Source organism: Sus scrofa, chromosome 8, assembly GCF_000003025.6.
Source record: "Sus scrofa isolate TJ Tabasco breed Duroc chromosome 8, Sscrofa11.1, whole genome shotgun sequence".
Lineage (NCBI taxonomy): Eukaryota > Metazoa > Chordata > Mammalia > Artiodactyla > Suidae > Sus > Sus scrofa.
In genome coordinates, this window is record NC_010450.4 from 33,626,207 (window position 1) to 33,651,440 (window position 25,234).

General features: G+C 39.5%; 1 protein-coding gene and 1 non-coding gene across 2 annotated transcripts in view; one reads left to right on the plus strand and one right to left on the minus strand.

Annotated features, from left to right (window-relative positions):
- The window catches only part of ATP8A1 (ATPase phospholipid transporting 8A1), a 252,807-nt gene extending 241,714 nt beyond the window's left edge, over positions 1-11,093 (minus strand). The window contains 1 exon segment of the mRNA XM_021101159.1: positions 10,736-11,093. Coding sequence (XP_020956818.1) covers positions 10,736-10,784 — 49 coding nt within the window. The 5' untranslated portion in view covers positions 10,785-11,093.
- The window catches only part of LOC100515559, a 315,996-nt gene continuing 301,951 nt past the window's right edge, over positions 11,190-25,234 (plus strand). Inside the window, exons 1-2 of the transcript XR_002346620.1 lie at positions 11,190-11,752; positions 12,564-12,634. This is a non-coding gene — a transcript (uncharacterized LOC100515559). The remainder of the gene's footprint in view (positions 11,753-12,563; positions 12,635-25,234) is intronic.

Below are 25,234 nucleotides of genomic sequence, written 5' to 3' on the forward strand. Positions count from 1 at the left end.
CAAAATCAACAGCTTCCACCTTACATGTGCTAACAGTCCCAAGCAAGAACATATATTTTAGAAAGGATCCCATAAAATATCTTCATAAAATATAAATGTCTAGAAACAAATCATTAAATAGGTATGATTTATTTAATAAAACTCTCCCCAGTAAGCAAAACCAATGGAGAGAAAAACTAAAGTAACTTAGTATACAAGTGATGTCAATTCTCTCAATATAAACTTATAAACTTGATGAAATCCTGATCAATATCCCAACACATTAACTTGATTCAGTGATGCATTCATTGGTTTAAGTGAAAAATAAACATGAAAATGGTCAGAAAAAAGATTGGAGAGAAAATAGTTGTGATAGGACAGCTATAAGGATATGTATTTATTTATTTATTTATTTATTTTTTAGTGAGGCAATTAAATGTTCATTCAAAGAGAGAAGAGAGAGAAGATAGGTCTGGAGAAAACATAGGCACAGAGGCACAGGCAGGCTGGGTGGTGGAAAGGGAGAGAGAAAGAACAAGAGAGAAAGAGAGCAACATGTGCTTTGGAGGTCTTTTATTTATTTTATTTATTTATTTTTTTCGGGGCCGCATCCATGGCATATGGAGGTTCCCAGGCTAGGGGTTGAATCAGAGCTGTAGTCACTGGCCTACATCACAGCCACAGCAACACCAGATCCAAGCTGCATCTGCGACCTACACCACAGGTCACGGCAGCACCAGATCTTTAACCCGCTGAGCAAGGCCAGGGATTGAACCTGTGTCCTCATGGATGCTAGTCAGATTTGTTTCTGCTGAGTCACTATGGGAACTCCATGCTGTGAAAGTCTTTTAAATTACTTGTATGGGGGCAGTCCTTCTGGGCTTCCTCTGGCAAGGATATTCTTTATTAATTGCAATAAAGGAATTTGATACTAGGGTCCAGACAGATAGACCAAAATAGAGAGAGAGGAAGAGAAGAGGGAAAGAGGGACTGACTCCAGACACGACTTAATTATGTATGTAAATTTAGTATATAAAGAAGCACCTCAAACCAGTGTGGGAAGTATAGACTATTAAATATATGGTTATCATGTCAGATGGATAACAATTTGAGAAAAAATAAAATTAGACCCATATCTCACATCTCACATCAAAATAAATCTCACAGGGATTATACATGTAACTGTTTAAAGTGAAACCTAAAAGCACTAGAAGAATCTAAGAGAAAAGTATTGTCTTGACATAAGAAATGACACATTAAAGTAGAAATTTTAAGGAAAAACTGAAAGATTATACTTTATAAAAATTGACTATATACATGAGAAAACACCAAAAAAAGTTAAAAGATTAACTATGAATAGAAAAAAGACTTAATGTCTTTAACATATGATAAGCTCTTAAAATTCAATATAAGACAATCTTTATAAAGGAACATACAATGAATGAACAATTCAGAAAAAAAAAAAAAAACAGAAATAATTACTAATCAAAACGCATCCAGGCTTATAAGTACAGCCATGTAAACGTAGAGTTTTTTTTTTTTTTTTTTTTTTTTTTTTTTGTATTGCATATTCACAAGGATAAAGACTACACAGTGCTGGAGAAGGGGTCGAGGAGAAGGTACTTTTGCTCATTTTCAGTGGGGATATAAATTGGTATAATCTTTCTGGCATTTTTGCAGTCATAAACAAGTATACACTTTTTCCCCAAAAATCTCCTTTCTCGAAGATTTTTTTTTTTACAGAGAAATAATCAGAAAAGTGTACAAAGGTGTATAAAGATATTTATTCAAGAGTGATTTGTTTAAAAAAACAAACACTTGAAATGACCTATATGCCTGGCTACAGAGGATTCCTTAGTAAATGATTATACAATAACAGGTACAAGGCTAAGCGGCCATAAAATTCATGATCTAGGGATTCAACAAATATCTACTGGGGCCCTATACTAAGTGCCAGGTAGCACTCTAGGCACTGAGGACACAAGCAGTGACAGTAGATAAAAATCCCTTCCCATGGGGGAAGGTGGTCAAAGGTACAAACTTCCAGTTATAAGATAAATAGTTCTGAAGATGTAATGTGCAGCATGGTGACCATGGTTAACAAGACTGTATTGTATTATTTGAAGTCACTAGGAGTAGATTTTAAAGATTCTTATCACTAGGAAAAACATCTGTAACTATATGAGGTGATAAATATTAACTAAACATTGGTAATCATTTTGCAATAGTGTATATACAAATATCAGATCATGTTGTACACTTTAAACTAATGCAATTATGGATCAATTATATCCCAGTAACACTAAAAAAAAATTAAAAACCTTATCCTTCATGGAGTTTATATAAACTGTATTTGATAGGCAAGGATGTTCATGAAATACTAAGCAGGGAAGAAAATAATATAGAGTACGACCTGATTTTTCTTAACAAAAAATTCTCCCGGAAAACAGCCGTAATGGATATATATCAAAAGTTAACATGTATATTAAATGGTTATAGTTGGATGGCATAGTTTGGGGTGATTTTTATTGTCCTCTTAACACCTTTTTGCAGTGTGAGTTTTTTCCAATGAGCAGGTGTTACTTCTGCAATCAAGAGAACAAAATTAAGCTCTTCTATTAAAAACAGAGCGCGGTTTTTCATTCATCTGACATAGAGGGAGACTATATGGTAGGCAACACTGTACGTGCAGAGCATAGCACAGCAGTGAACAGATCACACACACACACAAATTGTTCTCTTTGTGGTGCTCTGTTTCTAGTAGAAGGGTATTACGTAAGTCTGATTATAAGGCATCTCTAGGTCATCTAATCTCAAGGTCATAAGATTCCTTTAATTCAAAGTGAACTCCTACCATGCCCCAGGCAATACCCTCAGTATATTGGTAAACAAAACAAAACAAAACAAAACAAATCCCTGCCTTTAGGGACCTTACTACCTTGAGGATAAGAGCATTGAAATATATGAGTTCCCATGAGGAGTGAAGAATGAAATTGTTGCTTATACAGCATTCACATTCCAATGAGAAACTATGTGCATAGAGACCCAGGCAGCAAACATTTCAGGAACTTCAAAGGTGTACTCCAATCTGTGCAAACTTTCCTCTGGCTGTAAGGTAGGCACATGATTCAGTTCTCATTTGTTGTTGAAATATCATGAACAACAACAACAAAAAGAATTACGTGCTATAGACTGGAAAACCTAAAATAATTCTGCCACACTTAATATCTGCACTTGATTACTCTAAGCAAAGTGACGAGTATTGGGAATTCTTAAAACCTGATGACATGAATCATCACTATGCTTACACGCCCTCTCTGTGAAATAGTGCATGTCAGGTATAGTCTGTAACTCACTCTGAGGGGTCCTCTGGGGGCATCCTTCATTCGGTACATCTTTCTGTCCTACCACCCCATTAGCTGGCACACAGAGGTGCAGAATACATGCTTGTTAGAGGAACAAAGGATCTTAGTCATCTTTTACCTGGACAAATGAAATAGCCTCCTGAAATTTTCCTTTTAACAATTCTTACAGAAACGATAATGCTTCTTTTATTATCTTTTAAACAAATGAAATACAGTATTCTTTCTAATTACAAACATTTTAAAGGTGGGATTTACACGAACCAGTTCAGGGAAAAAATCCCTGGGACGACTACATTTATCACTTGGCACGTGTTTTGGATGTCTTACATTTTAGAATCATAATACTCAGCGGAAGAAGAAACAAACCATGAGATAAGTATGTGGGGTTTTGTGTGCATTTCTTTCAGTTTTGAATAACTTAATGGTCATTATATGTTGTAACTTTTTTAAATACCTATCATTTTTTTTTTTTTCTTATGGGCATCATCTGCAGCATATGGAAGTTCCCAGGCTAGGGGTCGAATCTGAGCCGCAGCTGCTGGCCACGTAATGCCGGTTCCTTAACCCCCTGAGCAGGGCCAGGGATTGAACCTGTGTCCTCATGGAAACTAGTCAGGTTCGTTACCACTGAGCCACCAGGGGAACTCCCATTATGTTGCAAGTTATGAGCTCTAGAATACTTCTTTTATTCAAGCAAGAATAAAAGAAGTGGTCATAATCTAATGGTGACTCTGCCTGTCAGTGCCTACTCAATGGTCATTTTCCTTTTTCTTTTAATCATAAAACATGGAGTCATATGCAAGGTAGAAAACTCTACTTCCCCGCTTCCCTTGCAGATGGGAGCCAGTGCAAAATAAACATTAGTCTTTGTGTGGTACTTCCAAGGAAACCTTTTGGTCTCACACCCTTCCCTTCTTTTCCTACTTGGAACTCCTACACAATGGCTGGAACCCCAGCAACCAGCTTATGACTTTATGGAAATTATACACTCAAGAAGCAGCAGAAAAGCATAACGAGCCCATGTCCCTTATAACTTTATGTCGTGGGCATAGCTGACCTGGACTGCCTACCTCCATTAGTTTTACAAGAGCGAGAAAGACTCTATTTTGTGTTAACCGCTATTATTTCAGTCCCTGTTTCTCGCATTCGTAAGGCTGTAGTCTGAGAACCAGTTGATTTAGCTGGAGTGGAAAAGAAGAGACCAACAATTCTTAGCCTTCTGCTTGATCTAGGCTTGCTTTCTAGCAAATTTATCAACGATTGGTGTTTCGACTATTATCTCTGAACTTAACATTCCTATTTGATTTTCTCCACATCTAACCTCCAAATTTCTAGGCATCCTCAAAACCTATCCATTTGAATGTCCCCAAATTACTTCAAATTGAATCTATCTTCTCTTGTTGTATTGACTCTCTTTTTCAATGTCCTTATCTTTTAATAAATTTTCTCAGTCAATCAGGTTCAAGACTGTAAAGTGGAGTTCTTTACATTGTGTTTCCCCTGCACCAGAATATTCTCGGCAGGTCATTAGCAGTGTGGTCCCACAGCAGATCTACTGAAGAGCATCTTCATGAGGCAGCCCAGGAAACTGCAGTTTTAATGAGATACCCAGGCTCCCGTAAACTTTAGAACTTGAAATTACTGCTGGAGAATCTCCTTTTATTTGAATCTGTCTCCTGCGGGATATTCACTACGCCACTATTTCCTATGATGCAACCTTTGTGACCTCATTTCCTGCTATCCCACTTCCGTATTCCTTGAACACTCCAGACTCTCCTGTCTGGAACGTTCTTCCCCCAGATTCCCACCAAGCTAACTCCTTCACTTCCTCTACATCCACTTTTCAATAAAGGCTAGCCTAACCAAGTTATTTAAAATTGCATTTCATCCACCAACATTATACATCTTACTTTCTCTTTATGTTTTCCCATTGCACTCACTACACACATTCTATAGTTTCCTAATTGTTGTATTTGCTTTGTCTCTTGCCTCACTAGAATGTTAGCACCTCCAGGGCAGGGCTTTTTCTATTCTGTTTCTTCACTGATGTATCCCAAAAACCTGGAATGGTACCTGTGTGAGGTCAATAGATATCTGAAGAAGTTAATGATTTACTGAGAAATATCTCTAATTTCTTCCTTCTCAGTCTCATTGCTCCACTCCAATACTAATCCTGGATTTTTTATTTTAAGGCTTTTTTTTCTTTTCTTTCTTTTCTTTTTTTTTTTTTTAGCACTGCACCCACGGCGTAAGGAAGTTGCCAGGGTAGGGGTGAAATCAGAACCGCGGCTGTCGGCCTACACCACAGCCACAGCAACGCAGGATCCTTAATCCACTGAGTGAGGCCAGGGATCGAACCTGCATCCTCATGGATATTAGTCCAGTTCATTACCTCTGAGCCACAGTGGGAACTCCGATTTTATTTTTTTTTAAACAATAGAGTCTATCTACCTCCAAACCACCGAACACATTTCAAGACTTATCCTTCTAAGACACTTCTTTGGGGATGTCACTCCCCTATATTGACTTGGCTCCTAACTGGCCCTGTTAGAGATATTATACATTGGCCTTACGCCTGAATGAGAAATTAGATTAGACGAACTCTGAGATCCTTTTCAAAGGCTCAGTTCAATATCCAAGTGACTCATGTTGACATTTAAAATGGTCTGAATCTAGAAGTATTTACTTATCCAAATTTGCGTCCTATTCTTTCCAAGTTTCCCTCTGCTCCTGGCCAATTTCCTTAAGAACTCTCAAATAAGCCATGTTCATGTTCAGCACTCTTTCAATTGGCTACTCTCTACCTTCAACCCTCCTGACTACGGAAATAGGTGGCAATAACTTAGAACCTTGGAACGCAGTCTGTGTCCTGCAGGCCAGTGTCGTCCAGCATTCCCTGTGAGCTTGTCAGCAATGCCTCTTCAGCCCTACCGATTTAGAAGCTGAATCTAACATGAATACACCTGGTGATGCAGATGAAGCACTGCATGTGCTCTCACTGCAAATCATTCCTCCATCGCATGTTTGCTCTACAGTCCTGGTGTTCTTATGTCCTGATCTCAGCTCTTTGTGACCTATAACAAACATATGTTTAATTAATAACATCCCCTTTTAGATTACGTATTTCTTATTTCATGGAAGTCCTCTTCTCTTCCATTCAGTTGTAAATAACTTGTGCACAGAACAGCCATGCATCTGGCCAATCTGGATGCAGGGAACAGAAAGCTAATCAAAATCACTTCAAGAAAAAAAAAAAAAAAAGAGCCTATTCTAATGCTACTTGGGAGTTGAGCCTATAAGAGTCAGACATAAAAAAGAATGAAATACAGTCAGACAGTGAAAGATACATATGATATCACTTATATGTGGAATCTAAAAAAGGATACAAGTGAACTTACTTGCAGAACAGAAATAGATTCACAGACTTTGAAAACCAACGTATGGTCACCAAAGGGGACAGGTGGTGGGGAGAAGGGATGGATGGGGTGTTTGGGACTGGCATATGCACACTGAGGTATATGGAATGACTGGCCAATGGGGATTGGCTGTATAGCACAGGGAACTCTACCTAATGTTGGCTGACTATGTGGGAAAAGAATCTGAAAAAGAATGAATGTGTATATATGTCTAACTGAATCACTATGCTGTACAGCGGAAATGACAACAACTTTGTAAATCAACTACACTTCCATTAAATGTTAAAAACAACAACAACAAAAAAAGGAGCTGGGGCAGGAGGTGCTCCAGGGACTGGCCACCCACTCGCAGCATCTGTGTGTCTCTGCCTCATTATCTCCATCCAAACCATCTTCTCTTTAGTCTTTCTCTGTTCACACCGTTTCTGCCTCTTCCTCTCAGCAGCACTTGCATGACCTATGCCAGCCTTTCTCTCCTCTACCAGCCTATTTCTCCTCTGTCCTTTCTGCTTCATCTTCACTCTGAGTCTCTCAGCTTAACTCTTCCCATGAGAGAGAGGATCACCGCAAAGCATCTTTTTGAGCCAGACCCCTCAAGTTTCAAGTGTCTGGGCCACCTATGGATTGTCTGCTCTTGGCTCAGGAGCCTAACGAAAGCCAAGGAGGATGCAGCTCTGAACAGGCCCCTTTAGGCAGCAGGAGCTGTCAAAAGAGAATATTTCTTAGGAAAGAAACGTGTAGGCAGAGCAGGCAATGAGCCACATTGCCAGCCCACAGAGTCATTATTTATGTTGTCCTCACCACAATCCTGGGGAAAATGCTGAGCACATAATAAACTGAAACCAATCGTTATGCGGGTGGGGTCATTTACCAAGTGCCATTGTGCCCCTGACACTGTGCTGGATGCACAGGGAATGCAAAGTTTAAATAAGAAATAGGCATGGTTTTCCCAGAGCTCTTAATACAAATGTGTCACTGAACTTGCTACTTGACCTTGGACAAGTACCTAAACCACCTGGGCCACAGTTTACTCAACTATAAGATGGGAACATCTATCACTAGCCTCCAGGAGTGCTGTAAGATCCTTTACTTAAGATTACAAAGGTAGGAAAGGTAATCTTTCTAAAGATGCTTTGAAAACAGCACATGCCAATCAAAACCAATACTGTAGCCTCTCAACACTTAACAAAACCCTCTCATGGGGCACAGGTTTTACATTGTTTTCTGGTCCTTTCTCTTTGGCCATGTCCCATGATACAGAATCCATCGAATGCTATTATTTGGAAGAGCAATCCCACCTATTACCACTATATTTTCATTACCCATATGGCTCACTCCAATGATGGTTAAGACAACTCATTATTATCAAAAGGACAACAAATAACAAGCGTTCCTGAGAATGTAGAAAAAACTGAACCCCTGTGCATTGTTGGTGGAAATGTAAATTGGTGCCGCCGCTATGGAAAACAGGATGCAGGTTCTCAAAAGATTAAAAATAGAACGACAATACGATCCAGCAATTTCACTCCTGGATATTTATTTATCCAAAGAAAACAAAAACACTAGTTAGAAAATATATATGTATCACCATGTTCACTGCAGCATTGTTTATAATAGTCAAGATATGGAAGCAATCATGCTTACCCACAGATGAAAGAATAAAGAAGATGCAATATGTGCACGTGTATACGTATACAGAATATTACTCAGCCATAAAAAGAGCGAAATTTTGCCATTTGTGACCACAGGAATGGTCTAGAAGGCATTATGCTACATGAAATAAGTCAGACAGAGAAAGACAAATGCTGCAAGATTCCAGTTATGTGTGGACTCTCTAAAACAAATAAACAAACATAACAAAACAGAAGCAGCATCATAAATACACAGAACAAACAGGTAGTTGGGGATGTGGAGGGGGAGAAACAGGTGAGGAAGATTAAAAGGTACACACTTTCAGTTGCAAAATATATGAGTCATAGGTATGAAATTATAGCGTGGGGAATACAGTCAATAACTACGTAATATCTTTGTATGGTGACAGACAATGTGGTGATCATTTTGAAATGTATAGAAGTATATAGAGATAGTGAATCACTATGTTGTGCAACAGAAACTACTATAGTATTTTAGGTCGATTATACTTAAAAAACAAACAAACGCATAGACAAAGAGATCAGATTTGTGGTTATCAGAGGTGGGAGGTGCAGGGAGGGGAAATCAGATGAAGGCAGTCAAAAGGTACAAACTTTCAGTTATAAAAAAAAAACTAGGGATGTTATGTTTCTATACAATATGGTAAATATATTTATATATGAATGTATGTTCTACATGGAATTTGTTAAGAGAGTAAATCCCAAGAGTTCTCATCACAAGGAAAAAAATTTTTTTCTATTTAATTTTGTATCTATATAAGCAGATGGATGGAAACTCACTGTGGTAATCATTTCATGATGTATGTAAGTCAAATCATGATGTCATATACCTTAAATTTATATGTGCCATATGTCAAGTATATCTCAAGAAAACTGGAAGAAAAAAAAACTGATTTCACTCAGAAGTGTAAAAAAAGAATGGACACTTTTTTACTGTGTACATTTTAAAGTAGCACTATCATTTGTTCAATGCGCATCTAAAAGGTGCACTATTTTCATTATGTTACAAATGATAATAAGTATGTACTAAATTTCTAAGTAGGACACAGCTTAGTTTTGATACTTGTGTGATCTTCTCCCCAGAGCAGTTTCACTATTTCCTAAGTACTGTAACCAGAAAATCACAGCTTTCAGAGCCCAGAGCCCCCATTTTTAACACGGGGTCTCCGAGGAGGAAAAATAATAAAATGGCCGATCTCAAACCCCTGCAATCCAATTTTCCTAACTTCTATATCTCTTCCTAAAACCACCTGCCAAACATTAAAGAATGGAGAGGGGATTGGGGGTGAAGGATGGACATCAGTGATGATAGCAATGCTATGCCAACCTTTGTAGGGTTCAAGGATGGGCTTCGGGGAGAAAAAAACAAAAGAAAACAAAACTTGAGATCTGTACAATCTTGGTTTTGCCATAAGCAAAATGAAGAAAATATTTACCCAGTGACTGTCATGTGCCAGGCAGAATGCTGAGGGCTCCTCAGAGAGGATGAAGAAAGTCTCAGTCCTTCAAAAGCTTACTTGCCTTTACCCTCGGGCATCTGTTGCTCGCTGCTGACAAGTGCAGCCATTCAACAGCTGGCCCTGGGTGGAGCAAAGAAAACAGCTTCCACCTACTAAAAAGTCAGCTCAGCTGGCCAAAGTGCAGGTATCAAGCGAAGGGAAAACCAAAACCTCAGACACCTGAGGGGAACTGGGTAAGACTCCGTTGCTGCAGGAGGCAGAACTGCAGAATGTGATGCACGGTTCTCGCTGAGCACCCAACCCCAAATAAGGCTCCTCCCGCTTAGAGAGGCGAGGGGCTGTGGATCAAAAGATCCTGCCGCCTGGGAAAGGCAAATTTGCTTTCCCGGGAACCGTGATGTGGGGGCTGCAAAAAGGTGGGCGGCCGGCTGGGGATCTGTTCCCTGGAATGGAGAAGCAGAGTGGAGACGGAGAGATTCGTGCGCTAGTGAGAAGGGAGGTGGGCTGGGCGAGAGCGCTGGGTGACAGAGACGGAAGAGTCACGCTGCGGTGTAAAGCGAGCCCTGGGGATCCCGCCGAAGACACCAATTTCGGGGCTCTGCAGCAGGGAAGGTGTCTGCGAGGGCACTGGAGGCGGCGCAGGGAGAAGGGTTCACCAGGGACCAGGCACAACAGCCAGACTTTCCTGGGGTAAAGAGCTGGGACGGGGCATCTCTTCCCCGACACACACACACTTACACACACACACAGACACACACACAGACACACAGACACACACACACACACACCCGCCCGACCTCAGGCTGGCCCCGAGCCGCTCCCGTGCGCTCTGCAAGCAGCCCGGCACTGCGGCGGCCACTCACCCTCTGCGCGGGAGCGGATCTCCGACACAGTCCTCCGCATGGTGGGCATCGCGGCGATCGCCGCAGGTGGGTCTTCAGACCGGACTCTGCACCTGTCACGGCGCCCCGCGGGAGGGGGACCTGGCTGAGCCGCTCCGAGCACTCAAAAGCCGCGCGGGCCCAGCCGCCCGCCCAGGGCAGCGCCGCTGCGGGGCGCGGCCCTCGCAAATCTGCAGGGGAAGATAAAGGCAACGAAGGCGGCGGCGTCCGCAGAGCAGAGCGAGCTCTGCCTGCACCCGCGGAGGGGGAGGCTCAGCGAGAGGCGGAGCTCCAGCGCCAGCGCCGGGGGAGGGATCTTCGGGGGAGGGATCCTCGGGGCGCGCGCTCACTCGCTCCAGCGGCAGCGCGACCTGGAAGGCGGGACGGGGCGGGGAGAGACCCTGGAGAGGCCCTCCGCTCCGCCCCTCCTTGGGTCGTACCACTGCTGTGGTTGGGATGGGGACGCTGCGGGTCTCCTCCACCCCAGGCGCCCTCGCTCCACCCCGCGGGTTCGGTTCTCCGGGTCCTTTCTCAACACCTTTCTGATTCTTGCAAGTCTTGGCCAGGGAGGAAGGGGTGCTCCAGCTCCCGCATTCTCGCAATCCCCTCCCCCTACCTTCAAGTAACAATGGAGTGGCCCTTGGTCTGGAAAGTGGGGCTGGGTGTGAGAGGGCAGGAGAGGGGCGAAAGGGGCTGGGCAGCCAAGGGTTAAGTTCCTGCCCGAGCAGTGGAAGAGGGACCGCGTGTGCGCCGCCTTCGTGAAATTCTAGCCTTTCCGCACCTCCAGCAGCCCTTGCAGCCTGAGTCGCACTTGTTTCCTCGCCTGGTATGCGCGCAACAGGCGTTGAAGCCCGGGTCTCTCGGCGCTGGTGCTCCTCCTGCCCGCGGTGCCCCTGCGCGTCTAGGGCCGGCCTCCAAGTGGCCTCCTGCGTCTCGCTAGTGCGTGGTCTGCAGTCTGACAACGCTCTGGACGAGCATTAAAATCAACTATTAGGCCAGGTGGTTCAAATAAGACTTTTGTGGTTTGTGTTTTTGCTTTTAGTCAAACATTGCAGGAAGTTGGGAGCAGTAGTTTTACCTGAAAAGAGAAGAGGTCCTACTATAAAATCCCATAAACATTTTAATTTACCCCATATCCTAGAGATATTTGTAACCTCTTTACCTTTTATTTTGTATACAGAGATCTAGCATGTTATCAAAACAAGCACAGTGTTTTTTACTTACTGCTAATTTCATCTTTAAGTTAGAATATAAGGTTTTATATAGGTTCTGGTTAGCAGTGGAAACGGCAGGAAAGGAGTAAGTTGAGTTGAAGCAATTTGCTTCTCTCATCTTGTGCTTTTCCTCCAGCACCCAGTGGAAAAGGTCTTTAATGTGAACTGCCTTCAGGTCCTGAAGGGAGAGATTGGGAAAAGTTTGAATAGAGAGATAAGCGATTATCCCCAAGCCTCAAGAAAAGAAAAACAAAATAAAATAAAACCTGCTAATAGCATCTTATCTCCATTTCTGGTATGTCCTCTGCCTTCTGCAGGTAACATTTGCTAATCAGAGCCCTGCCCTACGTTAATACTGAGTCAGGCCGTCAATGCATATTTATGAAGAACCCACTCTACTTGGCCCTGATTCAGAGGCCAGGATTAGAACAAAGAAAATGTGTTTCTTGTGTTCATGAAACATTGCAGAGTAAATCAGGATTCAAGATACATGTGTTTATTTCAGTGATGATCTTGATTTATGAGTATGGTTATCTAAGAAATGAGCACACAGACTTTTTAGGATAATCATCACTGGCCCTTTTTATTCCTTCCAGGTCCAGCATCTCCTTGTATAAAGCAGACTCCCTCTGGCTTGATGAACATGAGTCTGAAAAAAATTAAAAGGGTAAGTACAAGGATAAGAAAAAAGAAAAGAAATCAGTGTTGAAAGTTAGTGAACAGAAACCAGAGAAAATGCAGTGCTTTTACAGTTAATTTTATTTAGGTGTAATTTTATTTAAAGCTAGAACCAGTTTTTATTCAAAATCAGTGCACAGTAGCATGACAGAATTTGATTTATGAGCAGTCACCTTTGTAATTTCTATGGGCCCTCAAATGAAGTTCAGTTCTGCTTATTGACAAATAACAACTGAATGGAGTTTCTGAGATTACCTGTGTTTTCTGTAGAGCAATCTGTTTTATGTATGTCTGTGTATATGTGTGTTTCCCATCAATAGCCCATCAGCAAAGTGACAACATATGTCATTCATATAGGAAATGACAACAGTCTTCCATACAGAGAAGAACATTGTGTGATAGAGTCTATAGCTCACTGTGTGTCCTCATCCAGGCCATATTATCACTTTATTCATAATGGCAGGAGAATCCTACCTAACTCATTTCTAAAAAACATTCATTCCTGATTGCTAGGGAATTGCACGCTTTTATTGGTTCAGAGCCCTGGTTGAAGTTGAGTGTTGCACTAAAATGAATGTGCTTGATTTCCAAGTCCTCTCAGGTCTTCTCATCTTCCATTGTTGTGAGAAGCACAGTGTGCCAGCCCCTGGCAGGGAATTCTGGTTCCAGCAACATGACCTTGTCACAGAATCTATAATATAATTCAGATGTCAGCAAGATCACTTAAAAACTTTCAGGTCCTGTGACTACACTGCTGATGAACTTAGAGAAAGAAGGTTATTCAAGGACAGCTTTTCCAAGGACCAGGTTTTATTATCTTGCACAAAGTATCCATTGAAAGCCTAATACGTGTGAGGTGCTGAGCCAGAGTGCTAGGTTACAAAGACACTAAATGTATTGGTGAAAGTAACCTGCAGTGTAACAAGATGGCTGATACTTAATGCCAAATAGACAAGCAGCAAGGACTATAAACATTGAGGGAAGGGGAAGGGGAGGTCCAAGAGCTGAGGTCATCCACATAGTTGAGCTAGGTTTTGACATAGGGGTTAAGTCTGTAGAAATGAAAAGGAGACATTGTTCCAGGTAGGAATGCTTGGCATATAGTTAGTACTCAATAATGATTGTTGAATGAATGGTCAAGGAAATGGAATGATAAAAAAGCATATATGTTTAGGGGAAACCAAGACACCAGTTTGTCTATGGGGATCTTGCTGGGAATGTGAACACTTCAGTGGGTGAATTGTACGTTGTATGAATTATATCTTAATAAAACTGTTTAAAAAATTGTCTCCAACAAAGAACAGACTTGTGGTTCTCAAGGGAGAGAGGGAGGGAGGGAGATGGGTTGGGAGTTTGGGATTAGTAGATGCAAACTATTACATTTAGAATAGATAAGCGGAGTTCCCGTGTGGCGCAGTGGTTAAGGAATCCGACTAGGAACCATGAGGTTGCGGGTTCGGTCCCTGCCTTGATCAGTGGGTTAATGATCCGGCGTTGCCGTGAGCTGTGGTGTAGGTTGCAGACGCAGCTCGGATCCCGCGTTGCTGTGGCTCTGGCGTAGGCCGGTGGCTACAGCTCCGATTCAACCCCTAGCCTGGGAACCTCCATATGCCACAGGAGCGGCCCAAGAAATAGCAACAACAACAACAACAAAAAGACAAAAGACAAAAAAAAAAAAAAAAAAAAAAAAAGAATAGATAAGCAATGAGGTCCTACTGTAGAGCACAAGAAACTATATCCAGTCTCTGGGGATAGACCATGATGAGAGATAATATAAGGAAGGTATATGTGTGTACAATTTCTGCTCTATGGTAAAGTGACCCAGGCACTTTACTACACAGCAGAAATTGGCACAAATTGTAAATAAACTATAATTAAAAAAAAAAAAGAGTCTTTAGGGGTGTGAGCCACAAAAACCAAGTCCAGAAAGTCAAAAAGAGATGTCAGGGCATATTTCTATCTCATGGGGTTTTGAGTTATTAATTACCTGATGTTGCCTGAGTTGGTTGTTGTTGGGGACACCAAGAATTAAGAATTGGCCCTTCTTGGGAGGAATTCATAGTTAACTAGGTGAGAGAGGTATGCTCAGTTATTTACTAGTTTATAATACACCTAGAAGAGCTTTGGGAATGTACGGTTTGAAGGTTGGAGGTGTGCCTGAGACCCTGCCTCTGACTGAGCAGGCAGGATGCAAAGTTGAATATTGTATATACTACTGTAGAATACAGATGCTGGGCAGTGCTGGCTACTCTAAACTTTCTTGCAAAAGCATAAACTAATTGGGTAAATTAATTTTAAAGTTAAGATAATTACATCTTTTAGTTTAAAACTGAGGTTGAGGTATAACATAAAATTCTGTCTAGTTGCAAAGCTAACCTAATTATTGTAAGAAAAGAAGCTTATATTACTTTTAGTGCATAGTTCGTATATTGATTCAATGGATGGTGTATGGCTAAGATATTACTATATTATTGGACTTGTAAGGCATTTTCCCCAAGTCTTCCCATCTTGATTGCTCTTTTTCCATCACCATTCCTTACATGCACCTCCCACCCCTAGCAATGCACCAGCAAGCTCTTTAGGCTCAGTTTCAGAGATACATATCTTGTTTCTAGCCACACTTCATCTCTACACTACCGCTCTTGTACAGGCCACCATCATTTGCCTGCAATAGCCTCCTAACGGATCTCCCTGCTTTTACTTTGGTTTTTCATTCATAGTTCTCATTATTATTTTAAAACACAAATAAGGAGTTCCCACTGTCACACAGTTTAAGGATCTAGCCTTGACTCTGAGGTGGCTTGGATTCAATCCCCAGCCCAGAGCAGTGAGTTAAGGATCTGGTGTTGCCACAGTTCTGGCGTAGGTTGCAGCTGTGATGAGGATTAGGTCCCTGACCCAGGAACTTACATATGCCATGGGTGTGGCCAGAAAAGAAAAAAAAGTGAGTTTTATTTTAAAACACAAATTGGTTTATGTCATTTCTTAAGAATGTAGTGGCTTTTTTTTTTTTTTTCCAGAATAAAACCCAAACCCTTTCTGATCTTGTCGTAGCCTGCCTCTCAGGCTCATCTCCTTATACCCCTCCTTTGGTCTTTGGGTTCTGATGATTTTAGCCCACCCCAGCTGATCTTGCACTACTCCCTCCAATGCTAGCTACCAACACATTGCCTTATTCTGTTTTCCTTTCTTTTTTTTTTTTGATTGTTATTTCCCCAATACAATTTTTTTTTCTACTGTACAGCATGGTGACCCACTTACACATACACGTATACATTTTTTTTCCTCCCATTATCGTGCTGTGTTGTAAGTATCTAGACATAGTTCTCAGTGCTACACAGCAGGATCTCATTGCTTCTCTATTCCAAAGGCAATAGTTTGCATCCATTAACCCCAAACTCCCAATCCCTTCCACTCCCTCCCTCTCCCCCTTGGCAACCACAAATCTATTCTCCAAGTCCATGATTTCCTTTTCTGTGGAAAGTCTCATTTGTGCCATATATTAGATTCCAGATAGAAGTGATATCCTATGGTATTTGTCTTTCTCTTTCTGACGTACTTCACTCACTATGAGAGGCTCTGGTTCCACCCATGTTGCTGCAAATGGCATTATTTTGTTCTTTTTGATGGCTGAGTAGTATTCCATGTGTATATATACCACTTCTTCCTAATCCAGTCATCTGTCGATGGACATTTGGGTTGTTTCCATGTCTCGGCTATTGTCAATAGAGCTGCAGTGAACATGCGGGTGCATGTGTCTTTTTAAAAGAAAGTTTTGTCCAGATGTATGCCCAGAGTGGGTTGCTGGGTCATATGGTAGTTCTATATATAAATTTCTAAGGTCCCTCCATTCTGTTCTCCATAGTGGTTGTACCAGTTTACATTCTCACCAACAGTGCAGGGGGGTTCCCTTTTCTCCACACCCCCTCCAGCATTTGTTATTTGTGGACTTATTGATGATGGCCATTCTGACTGGTGTGAGGTGGTATCTCAAGGTAGTTTTGATTTGCATTTCTCTAATAATCAGGGATGTTGAGCATTCCATGTGCTTGTTGCCCATCTGTATATCTTCTTTGGGAGGAATGTCTATTCAGGTCTTTTGCCTATTTTTCCATTGGGTTGTTGGCGTTTTTGCTGTTGAGTTGTAGAAGTTGCTTGTATATTTTAGAGATTAAATCCTTGTCAGTTGCTTATTCTGTTTTTCTCATAGCACTTATCCTTGAAGTTTTATTATTTGTTTACTCATTGATGTTAAATAGATCTTGCTGTTATGATTTGTCAGTGTCTGTCCCATGGCACAGGATCAATAAATATTTGTGAATGAATGAATGAACTGAAAAATGTGTGTCCTGTGAATGATCTGGTTCCCTAAGTTTAGAGACTGCAAATAAGTCAAAGAATAGGTAGCATTTTATTTGAGTAGATAATAAGATGTACCCTTCCTAAGCAAATATACTGGGATATTTGACTTTATCTTAAAATAATTTAGAACATATTTGCTGTGAAGTACTTGATATCAGGAAAGTCTTCTGAATGCCATATTAGTTTTTGTTAAAATCCAGTGATGAAATTTTTAAAACAGTAGAGCAGCTTGTCCTTGCTGCACTGATTTTAACAAAACACACATGACATTAAGATGAGTGTGTGCAGATAGGTATTCACTGTGTGAGCAAAGATGTTCCCTGAAGCGTTGTTTACAAGAGCAAAAAGAATATGGTCATCAGCATATGCTGATACAGAAATAGTATTAAGGTATATTAAGCAAAAAGTGCCTGCAACAAAAGTGTGCATACTATGATCCATTTTGGTAAGTAAATGAATATATATATATGCACATACTATTTTTTCTCTCAGGATAGAAAAGGCTTTTCTAAGCATAAGGAGGAGGAAGATCCTTATTTTCTCTATTAGATTTTTCTGCAGTGTTTGCGTTTTCTACCTTTATGTAAGTATTTTTTTCAAAGTGTCAATAGGGGTTATTTGGATTTTTCTCTTTTTTATTAATAGGTGTCATGTTTTTAAAGTATGCATGTTTTTAAAAAGCCATCAAAATATTCATGAGACTTTAACTATATTAAAGAATACCAGATGAAAAGATAGAACAAAACATAACAAAAACTGATTTCAACCCAAGTCTCTAAATCTATTGTCATGGAATAATCCAAGCCTTGTTCTTACTCATAATGATAAAATCAATAATTTTCTTTCATGGAGTTCCCTTGTGGCTCAGCAGTAATGAACTCTACTAGGATCCACAAGGATGTAGGTTCGATCCCTGGCCTTGCTCAGTGGGTTAAGGATCCGGTGTTGCCATGAACTGTGGTGTGGGTCACAGATGTGGCTCAGATCCTGCATTTCTGTGATTCGAACCCTAGCCTGGGAACTTCCATATGTCGTGGGAGGCCCTAAAAAGGCCAAAAAAACACAAAAAAACCTTTTCTTTCATGCCTGTGATTCATTTCTCATAACTCTAGTACCATGCTCTTTTCAAGTATCTTAGCAAGGTTTTAAGTCAAATTATAATGTCTTAAACATTATTATTTTCCGCATATACTGGAAATTTCCAACAAAAACAGTACAATGATTTCTTTCTTCACTTTAATTAAAAATGTTGGAGTTCCCTAGTGGCTTAGTGGTTAAAGAATCTAGCATTGTCACTTCGTGTCTTGGGTCTTTGCTGTAGTGCAGGTTCCATTCCTGGCCTGGGAACTTCTGCAAGCCACAGACATGGTAAAAAAGAAAAAAAGAAAAAAGAAAGAAAATCGCTCCCATTTAAATGAAAAGAGATTTAAATTGTGGATTTGTTATATATAAAAAGACTCTGACTAGAAAAAAATATAAAAATATCCTTCATGCATTTAAGATAGTGTTCAATTCACATACAAATTTTTAGAAAAAAATTTACTAATTTTTTTTTTTTCTCTTTTTAGGGCAGCACTCACAGCATAAGGAAGTTCTCAGGCTAGGGTTCAGATCGGAGCTGCAGCTGCTGGCCTACGCCACAGCCACAGCAACGGCCAGATTCAAGCCAGGTCTGTGACCTACACCACAGCTCATGGCATGACCGGGTCCTTAACCCACTGAGTGAAACCGGGGATTGAACCCGTGTTCTCATGGATACTAGTCGGGTTAATTACCTCTGAGCACAACAGGAGCTCCCGTTTACTGAATTTTTTACTCAAAAAGTAAAAGAGTATTCAAGGCAAAAAATCCTAGTGTTGACATCTCTAATTCAGACTTATTATTTCAAACTCATAAGAGATGGATTAAATGGCATGATTTTTATTTTAAAAGTTCCCTTCCTACCAGAGCCAGGACGTGAAAATAAATACTTAATTAGAAGAGCTGTTTCTTTTCCAAAAGTTAACAAACAACATTCCAATAATGCTGATCCTCTAAAATATTGTAAAATACTTCATGAAGTTCATGCATAATACATTTAGTGCAGTATTGTCATAAATTTTGAAATTTTAAAAAGTTGCTATGGAGTTCCTGTTGTGGTGCAGTGGAAACGAATCCAATAGGAACCGTGAGGTTGCGGGTTCGACCCTGGCCTCGCTCAGTGGATTAAGGATCTGGCATTGCCGTGAACTGTGATGTGAGTCACAGACGAGGCTCGGATCTGGTGTTGCTGTGGCTGTGGCATAGGTCAGCAGCTGTAGCTCCAATTAGACCCCTACCCTGTGAACCTCCATATGCCTTGGGTGCAGCCCTAAAAAGCAAAAAAAAAAAAGTGACTTTATTGAGGTATAATTAACACACAATAAACTTCATATGTTTAAATGGTAGAATTTGACAAGTTTGGACATATATATATGTATATGCACACCTATGAAGCTATCACTATATTCAAGATGATAAATATATTGATCATTTTCAGAAATTTCCTTTTGCCCCTTGGTATGGTTCTTATGTATAACTAGAGATGCTTCTTCTTCATGCATTCAGTGCAGTTTATCGAGGGCTTACCATGTTCTAAATACTGAGCTGGGTATTCGAGATTGAATGATCAGGTAAACCAATAGATTTTAGACTTGTAAAAATTATGACACTAAGCAAATAATTATATAAGTAAATATAAAATCACAACTGTGTATCATACTCTGCTGGGAAGATAGCCTACATCTGTATATATTGGTTGTACTTGAAAGTGCTTCTGGGCTTTCACACTTGTATCTTGATCTCTTCAAAAATGTTTGTATGTACCGTGGTAATATCTGAAAATGCACAGTAACATTTTGTTTCTACTCGATGTCGTGGACTTCATCTTGAAAATAGTGCTATGTTTCTTATATGGAAAGGATAACCAGTGAAGACAGGAATTTTTATTTTATTTCTTTGATGTTGACCAGAAAGCCAACATGGGAGATGAAAACCAAAAAAAAAAAAAAAAAAAAAAAAAACCCAAAAATCCTCCTAAGAAGATTTAGCCTTTTTTTTTTTTTTTTCTTGCCCTGTCGTATTAGTATTATTTCAAAGGAGGAAAACTGTCAGTAATGAGGTAAAATTATTGAAAGAGAGGAATTTTTATTAAAAGTTGAGTATAGCAGTAAATGAGATAGATAGGTAGGATTATCAAACACAGTTTTGTAATTCCATGACTTTTAATTTGGAAAGAATGCCAGGCTGATTTCCTGATTAATTTCAATAAGCCATTGCTTTCAAATATGGGATATTTGCCAATTGTATATGAGCCTCTTGGATGATCTGTCCTCTGCTTAGGGTCATAATTCACTGCAGTGTTTAGTAGATTTATTGGAAAATCACAATGGTGTTTTTTTTTCCCTCTGATCCCCTCCATATTCTCAGAAACAACATCTGCTGGAAAGAGGAATCATTTATCACTGTAGATTCTCACCAGCATTGAACTCTGAGGAAATCTACCAAATGGAGAAAAAGAATCAATACTTAATCCAAGATTACATTTTAGTATTTGCCCCAAAGAAAAAAGCTGGGGTTGAGGGGGGCAGGGAACCACTGTAACAAAAAGGTAGAAAGATGGTAAACCGACTGTAGATTGATGGCTTGTGGAAGCTGAACAAATTGGAGGTTAGGGCAAAGAGATCTAGTGGCAGGTTTGAGGGCAGTGCCTTGGACCTTTTGGACAGATCTGCTTGCCTATTCCAGACCTGAAATGGCAGCTTCTCTTCCTCTTGTCTGTGTTCTCTTGTCTATTTTGCATTTGGTCTGACTCTTAAAAACTGACCTTTGCCTGTTGAATTGGAACCTCTTTCCTCCTGTTCCTGAATACATGCTGTTCTGACTGCCTCCCAGGCTCTCACCTGCCACATACCCACTAATAGAAGTGGCTGCAATCTGTTGCCTGTTTAAGCCCCGTAAAGTTTCCAGTGACCCTTGGTTTCATTCTTTCCCTAGTTCAGGCCCCTGTTGGCTTCTTTTGAGTTGCTCTTGATTTAAAATGACAATTCAGGAGGAAAAGGGAGGCCTGTAGGTTGGGGAATATTGAAAAATAAGTTGGAATAAGTACACGGGAACCAAATTATGAAGCACCATGCACATCAGCAAAAGAGATGGAATGAATGCACAAGGTGAAGGGGAGTTACAGCAGGCTCTAGGACACAGGATGAAATTGTGCTTTCTCCAAGGAAGATATACAGATGGCCAACAAGCACATGAAAAAATACTCAACATTCCTGATTATTAGAGAAATACAAATCAAAACTACCGTGAGATACCACCTCGCACCAGTCAGAATGGCCATCATCAATAAGTCCACAAATAACAAATGCTGGAGGGGGTGTGGAGAAAAGGGAACCCCCCTGCACTGTTGGTGAGAATGTAAGCTGGTACAACCACTATGGAGAACAGAATGGAGGGACCTTAGAAATTTATATATAGAACTACTATATGACCCAGCAATCCCACTCTTGGGCATACATCTGGACAAAACTTTCTTTTAAAAAGACACATGCACCCGCATGTTCACTGCAGCTCTATTGACAATAGCCGAGACATGGAAACAACCCAAATGTCCATCGACAGATGACTGGATTAGGAAGAAGTGGTATATATACACATGGAATACTACTCAGCCATCAAAAAGAACAAAATAATGCCATTTGCAGCAACATGGGTGGAACCAGAGCCTCTCATAGTGAGTGAAGTACGTCAGAAAGAGAAAGACAAATACCATAGGATATCACTTCTATCTGGAATCTAATATATGGCACAAATGAGACTTTCCACAGAAAAGGAAATCATGGACTTGGAGAATAGATTTGTGGTTGCCAAGGGGGAGAGGGAGGGAGTGGAAGGGATTGGGAGTTTGGGGTTAATGGATGCAAACTATTGCCTTTGGAATAGAGAAGCAATGAGATCCTGCTGTGTAGCACTGAGAACTATGTCTAGATACTTACAACACAGCATGATAACGGGAGAAAAAAAATGTATACGTGTATGTGTAACTGGGTCCCCATGCTGTACAGTGGGGGAAAAAAAAGTGTGTTGGAAATAAAAATAAAGAAATAAAAAAAAAAGAAATTGTGCTTTAAAAAGATTTTTGTGGTATAACAGCATACAGAGCAGGAATTAGATCAAGTTGGAGATGGCAAAGATCTGTTCAATTAAAAGAAGAAATGGTGATTAAAAAATTTAAGCTTGAGTGGATTATGAGGCATTTGAGTAATATTTATGAGGCTATGGAGAATAAAGGACAATAGTTTGTTTATGTGAAAAAAAAACAGGTAACCTTCTCTGTAGTTACAGATGTAAGTATAGATATAGATATGGCTGTGTCTGAATATATCTGTTGTTATTGATATGGGTCAATTTCTTATTGGGTCAGTTTCTTATTGAGCCAGAAAGTCTCACATTCAGGAAAGGGAGATTACCCTTGCTACTTTGGAAGATGCTGAGTGTTTGTTATATTTAAGCATATGCTTAATCAATGGCAGTATTTTATCTTTTAATGCTAATAGCTTTCAGTAGTCTGGAAAAAATATCTGACTAATCTAAAAACTTCAGTGGTCTCAATCCTTTTCACTCAATTTTATGAAAAGAACTGGAATCAAAAGACCTAGTTTTCACCTCAATTCTGGTTCTTTTCAGTGGTTGAATATTGAGAATGTCATTAAAAAAACCTTTTAGAACCTCTGATTAGTCTAGTGGGTTAACATGCAGGCTTTACAACAAAGAGCTAGATTCATATACAAGTTCTACTAACTTACTAGTAAGTAGTATTACTTTGGCATAGTTACCTAATCTCTCTATCTCAGTTTCCTCATCTATAAAATGGGGAATAATTCTATTTTGTTGGAATGTTTTGAGACATACATAAGATAATATAGTACAGTGTACCATAAACTTTCAGCTGTTATCATTTAGTAATATCATTTGCATGTTTTTATATTCTGAGTGTCATAAAATTAAATGATTAGGTTTCAGTGGCTTTTCCCTCAATAATATCTTTCTTTATAGAGTCAATGATGTAAGTTTGTTATTTGTATGACAAGCGGAAGGAATTTTGAATATGCAATTTTCATGCAGGATTTTGTTTATTGGTTTCAAGAGCCTTATTGCAAAAATGCTCATTAGTAATATCTATTAAAATGTTAAAACAAATTTTATGCCATGCCTTCTTATGTAGAATAAGGGTCAACTGTATATAATAGAAAACCCCAAATAACAGTGATTTATACAAAGTAGAAGTTATTTTTTCTCCATCATATAAAAGAAGGCTGAAGTAAGCTCCATACTGGCATCAAAATCCAGGGTATTTCCTTTCTGCTCTGCCATACTAACGTATGGCTTCCATTCTCCAGGTCACCTCATGGTCCTGGCTTGCTTCTGGTGTGCCAGCCAGAACATCCACATTGGAAGATAGGAAAAGGAATATGGATAAAAAGAGACCCCAGCATGCTGTGACACATCTTTTTAAGCATCCACTCCTGAAGTCTCCATAAAAGTTATGTTTGTATTTTATTGGCTAGAACTTAATCATGTGGCCAAACCCAGCTAAAAGGGAGACAAGTAAATTTACTTCTTTATTCATCAGGCAATGCACCTAGATAACATTTCAGATTCTGATACCTATGAGGAAGGAGAGGATACATTTGCAGGTAAGCAGCCAGCATTCTCTGACTTGCCCATAAATCTCAGAAAACATCCTTGAGGTTGCATTATTAAAATCCTGAAGTTCTTCGTGGATATAATAATGAAACTGTTTTGTTCAAGTTGTGCTTTTAAAATAGTTATAAGAAAAAAGAAAAGTAATTTACTTCATTTTAGTCAGGCTTGATGAAACAGGTTTTAAATTTCTGGGGCTTTAGCAAATAATTTATTAAATGCTAATTGAATATAATATTGAATTGATACCATAGAAAATAGAGGGGTAAATTAATCTGATAAAGTGGTAACTTAGTTATTAAGTTATTGTTTTAAAACAAAATTTAAACAATTATATGCCAGCATATTGGACAACCTAGTATAAATGAATAAATTCCTAGAAACATACAACTTATTAAGACTGAATCATGAGAAAATCTGAACGACTGATTACTAGCAATGAGTTTGAATCAGTGATCAAAAACCTCCCAACAAACAAAAATCCAGGACCAAACTGCTTCACTTGTGAGTTCTATCAAACATTCAAAGGAGAATTGATACCAAACTCTTCCAAAAAATAAAGGAGGGGAAAACTCTTCCACACACAATTTTTGAGTCCAAATTTACCCTGATACCAAAACCAGACAAGGATGCCACAAGAAAAGAAAATAGGCCAGTATCCTTGATGAACATAAGGTATTAGCGTACTGAATTCAACAGTACTTTAAAAGAATCATACATCATGATGAAATGGAATTTATTCCATAGAAATGAAATAGTTCAGTATCTGCAAATCATCAACATAATATACTGTATTAACAAAATGAAAGATAAAAAGCATATGTTCATCTTAATAGAAAAAGATACAAAGCATATGATCATCTTAACAGAAAAAGCATTTGACAAAATTTAACATTCATTTAGGATGAAAACTCTCAACAAAGTGAGTATAGAGGAAACACACCTTGACATAATAAAGGCCGTATATGACAGACCCACAGCTAACATCATACTCAACAGTGAAAAGCTGAAAGCTTTTCCTCTAAGATTGGAACAACACACGGCTGTTGACTCTTAACCACTTTTGTTCAAGACAGTATTGGAAGTCTTAGCCAGTACAGTTAGGCAAGAAAAAGAAATAAAAGGTGTCCAAATTGGAAAGGAAGAAGTAAAATTATCAACATTCGCAGATGACATGATATTATATATAGAAAACCCTGAAGAGTCCATCAAAAAGTATTAGAAGTAATAAATGAATTTAGTAAAGTTATGGGATACACAATAAATACACAAAAATCTGTTGCATTTTCTTTCACTAACAGTCTATCAGAGAAGTGAATAAAACAATCCTGTTTACAATTGCATCAAAAACAATAAAATATCTAGGAGTACATTTCACCAAGGATGTGAAAGCTCTGTATTTTGAGAATTACAAGACATTAATGAAAGAAATTAAAAAGATAAAAATAAACTGAAAGACATTCTGTGTTCATGGATTGGAAGAATTATTATTGTTAGATTGTCC